We start from the raw sequence: 4,495 nt of genomic DNA, 5'->3' as shown, positions 1-4,495 counted from the left end.
CGAGCAGCGACTATAAATCCTAGTCTGCATCAACAATCGAGCGGTGACTATAAATTATAGTTTGGATCAACAGTTGAGCGGCGATTATAAACCCTCGTCTACGCCTTCAATCGTCGAGCGACAACTATAAATCCTTGTTTACACCTTCAACAGTCGAGCGACGACTATAAATCCTGATCTACACCTTCAACAGTCGAGTGGCGACTATAAATCCTTGTCTATACCTTTAACAGTCGAACAACAACTACAAGATAATGGAATGCTAAAGTTAGTATAGACAAATAAATTAAGTTTATTTACAAGTTTATTTTCTTAATATTACAGTATTTAAAAAATACTAAAAAGAAAAATAAAAAAAATCTAGTCTTTTCAAATTAAGCAACATTCGATGGTTTTCGGCCATTTCTCTCAAGAAAACCTTCTAAAACTATTCTTTTTTTATATTCAGCTGAGTCCATATCGATCATTTTTGATGAATTTTTTTCTCCACCATCACAAGGTGCTGTAGCTCTCGCTAGTTGCAATACGCAGAAGCATGAGCATAACCAAATTATAGCAATGCCGCGACCTAGAAACGTCACCATAGCCAAAGTGATTGTCATGATCCCAACTCCAATAGATGGATCAAGCTTCCCCGGTAGACTCACAATCTTGTGTGGCTTTGGCTCATTGTTGTGAGGCCTTTTTTGAATTGGAAGAGAGTTTTGAGTCGGCAAAGCTTGTATTATGCTGATGTCATCTTTTATTTGAGTTTGAAAGAGATTTAGATGTTCATTCTTGTCACCATTCTTGTTTCCATTATTGTTGTCATCTCGATCCTATTGCAACACAATAAAACATAGCTATATTCATTGAATTCATATTTTAGTATAAAAATGGATAGGTTTAGTTACATCTAAGATACTATTAAAAATTAAATCTCATAGAATATGAATGTACATTTAATTATTAAATTTATATTTACTGATAAAAATTATATTGCTATCAAATTTTATTATTTAAATTGTATTCTATATGATACTATTATATGTGATGCCTTCAAATTTATCATAATGGACTACACATGCAAATCAACTTTTAGCCCCAATCTCTTATATAAATTTGTAGTAAACAAAAGGTATTTAAATAATTGAAGCAAATTAATATTGACTCATTTTTAGGAAAAGATAGCTTTGACAAGGTATTCTAATGATAAGTCTTATAAAACCTTTAATCAGCTCAGTCATGAACCAACTTATAGCCATCTACCATAGGTGTATATTAGCAATGTCATTAGCAGACTATTAGTTAGGTATAATATCAATAAGAATATTTTACTGAACCGCTGTGTAGATTTCTATATTACTCATTTCACATATCAAGATTTCAGAATTTCAAAAATACATAGTACATTCTCATTATGCCTCCTTTTTAATCATCAATCGATTGCTAATTTACCATCAGTTGACTGCTATAAGTAATTGAGTGTATCAGTCGATTTCTAAATTTATTGTGCTAGATTTGTGATTAGCAATCTACTGTCTATAACTCATCAATTGACTACTTAGTTTTTTGTGCTCTGGTAGATCATTACACATCTTGTTGTGCCAATTTTTAAAACTCTATAGTTCTCTATTGAGACTATAAAATCCTTGTATGAAGACATGATTACACTCAGAATGATATAAAGAGTTATTTGAGGTATTTTGAGGTACCTAAGGCTATCAAAGAGTTTTGGCCAAAATTCATTAATAGCCTTAGGAACCTCAAAATTATTTCAAACTAGGACTATTATATTCTTGAAAGTCTTCTGAATATAATTATGCCTTTAGAGATAGATTCTACAACCTAGAGATAAAATTTTTTGAAACCTTCACAACCTTAAGATAATTTAATACAAGCTTATTAAAGCATATAAACTTGTCATATTTACTCACTAAAACCATCTAAGGGTTCATAAGATTCCTTTGGTCCATACCATATAAAGATTTTGAAAATTTGAACATTGTAGGGTCATCTTCGAATTTTGACTAAAATTCACTAATAGTTTTAAGAACTTCAAAATCACTTCAAATTAGAGCCATTATACTCTTGGAAGCCTCCTAAGTACAATAATGTCCTCAGACTTTGATTCCACATTCTAACCATTGAAATATATAATATTTTAAAATATTCACAATCTTAAAACAATTTGATACAATCTCATTAAAGGGTTTATTCCTATCATATTTAATTACCAACACTATAAAAGGGTTCCAAGGACTTCCACTCCCTGATTTAGATAATGTTATGATTTTAAAATTTTAAACATATATAGTCATCAACGAGTTTTGACCAAAACTTATTGATAATTTTATCAAAACCAAGAAGATTTTAAAAACTCACATCTCTTAATTTATGCTATGGAATCTAGGTATTAGGACATAATTGCACTCAGGAGGCTCCGAAGAGTGTAATGATCCTTATAATTTGAAGTGATTGTGAAGTTCCCAAGGTTATCAATGAATTTTAGTTAAAATTCATTTGATGACCCTACAATATCCAGAATTTTAAAATCTTGACATTGTCTAGACTATACGAGTCTTAAGAACCCTTTGGTGGTGTCGGTGAGTGTGTATGACAAATCTAAACATTTTAATGAGTTTGTGTCAAATTTTCTTAAAATTGTGAAGATTTCAAAAACTTACATATATCAATTTAGGTTATGAAATTTATGTCTGAGAGCATGGTTATACTCCGGAAACACTCAGGAGTATAATGATTTTAATTTAAAGTGATTATAAAATTCCTAAGGTAGTTAATAAATTTTGACCAAAATTCATTGATAACCTTATAATGTCTAAAATTTTAAAATCTTAACATGGTCTAAACAAATAGTCTTAGAAATCTTTTGATGGTGTTGGTAAGTAAGTATGATAAACCTAGATCCTTTAATGAGCTTGTGCCAAAAATTCTTAGGGTGTGTTTAGTTGGGGGTTATCCTTGATAACCTTGGTTATCCATCCAGGGTTATCAACGAAAACCCTGTTTGGTTTAGGTAATCGATGATTCCCAAGTAATGTTCCATGCCCGACATGTCAGCAAAAGGGGCATGCAACCCGGAATCGGAAAACCTCGAAAAACTGAGATTTTTCTTGATTCCGGGATTACTGAAATTGTTTTACCCAAAATACCCTCGAATAAGAGAAAAATGTAAAAAAAGATATAAAAAATATAAAAAAAACTTTTAAAAAATAAAAAAAATGTAAAAAAACATAAAAAATAGAAAAAAAAAATAAAAATAATAAAAAATGGAAAAATAAAAAACATAAAAAATAGAAAAAATGTAAAAATATTTTAAAAATCTATAAAAAATAGGAAAACATAAAAAAAATTAAAAAACATAAAAAATAAAAAATAGAAAAATAAAAAAACATGCGAGTCCGAATACAGAGTTTATGAGTACAAAAGGGTAATGGTCGGATTATCTTGTATGACTGACTGTTAAGTCTGAATACAGAGTTCGAGTCAACTGAGTTTGATTGGCGAGTCCGACTTGTGAGTCGGACTCAGGGTGATGATTCTGTGTCCGATCTTTCATATCAAAGTACAAAAGGGTAATGGTCATATCAAAGTACAAAAAGATTAGTAATCGACTTGAATTGTGGACCATCAATTACTTATCACAAACAAACCTAGTATAATAAATTTAGAAATCGACGGTTATATTTGACTATCTAAAGCAGTTGGTTGATGGTGAATTAGTAGTTAAGTGATGATAAAAAAAAGGAGGCGTAAAGAGAATGTACTATGCATTTTCAAAATTTTAAAACTTTAATATCCGAAATGAGTAATAAAATATAAAACCTACCTACACGTTCAGAAAAATATTATATTAATAATAATACTTTTTAAAAAATAACAAAATTCCTACATGCATAGGTTAGCGACGCGACGTGTGGGGCAAACCTACTCGATTTTCTGCGTGGGGACCACGGACGCTTCTATCCGACGTGGAAGGAATATTCCGTCATTGTAAATCAGACAGTTACGACAATAACAATAACCGTGTAGACGGCTTCACGATTCGTGCTAGTGCGAGAACGGACGGATGGAAGAAGAGAGAGAGAAATGGAGGTTACCTCGGCCGAAGACTTCTTGGGCCGGCTCTCCTCGCCGTCCCGGACCGGCCTCGATCTGGCCGGAGAATGAGTCAGCACCTTCTTCTTCTCGCGACCGCCGCTGGCGGGCGGCTGAACGTCGGAGTCGTTGACCCGAGGGCCGCCGAAGCAGAAGAGCCCCGAGAAGGAGCGTCTGTTTCTGTGCTTCTCCGACTTCATAATACTCCTTGAGCAGGGGAACCACAAGAAGAACGCAGAACAGAAGGCAGGGAATTGCTTTCCCGGACTTGCTCGTCCATAATAAAGCTCAAGGGGGTTCAATTTTTTCAAAGTCAACGAAAAGGAAAAACAATTTTGTTCCTGGTAATCAGTGAAAGCTCTGTTCGAAGACTCTCAGATTGCTTAGGATTCGAAAT

The 4,495-nt window shown here is 32.9% G+C and overlaps 1 protein-coding gene across 1 annotated transcript; it reads right to left on the bottom strand.

Moving 5' to 3' along the window:
* Positions 1 to 338: 338 nt before the first annotated feature.
* LOC121973201 (uncharacterized protein At5g23160-like) lies at positions 339 to 4,495 on the bottom strand. Its single transcript, XM_042524770.1, has 2 exons — positions 4,101 to 4,495; positions 339 to 818 (listed from the first exon to the last, which is right to left on the bottom strand). The coding sequence occupies exons 1-2, from the start codon at positions 4,296 to 4,298 to the stop codon at positions 375 to 377; spliced, it is 642 nt and encodes a 213-aa protein (XP_042380704.1). The 5' UTR covers positions 4,299 to 4,495; the 3' UTR covers positions 339 to 374.

This window comes from Zingiber officinale, chromosome 4A (genome assembly GCF_018446385.1).
Source record: "Zingiber officinale cultivar Zhangliang chromosome 4A, Zo_v1.1, whole genome shotgun sequence".
Classification (NCBI taxonomy): domain Eukaryota; kingdom Viridiplantae; phylum Streptophyta; class Magnoliopsida; order Zingiberales; family Zingiberaceae; genus Zingiber; species Zingiber officinale.
The sequence above is the reverse complement of the archived record's forward strand: the minus strand, read 5'-3'. Positions and strand labels throughout refer to the sequence as shown.

Bases quoted from the DNA above. Each gene is read 5' to 3' on its own strand.
- LOC121973201 (XM_042524770.1), bottom strand. From the start codon at position 4,298: ATGAAGTCGGAGAAGCACAGAAACAGACGCTCCTTCTCGGGGCTCTTC. The intron at 819-4,100 runs GTAACCTCCATT...GTGTTGCAATAG, and splicing joins CCAAGAAGTCTTCGGCCGAG to GATCGAGATGACAACAATAA.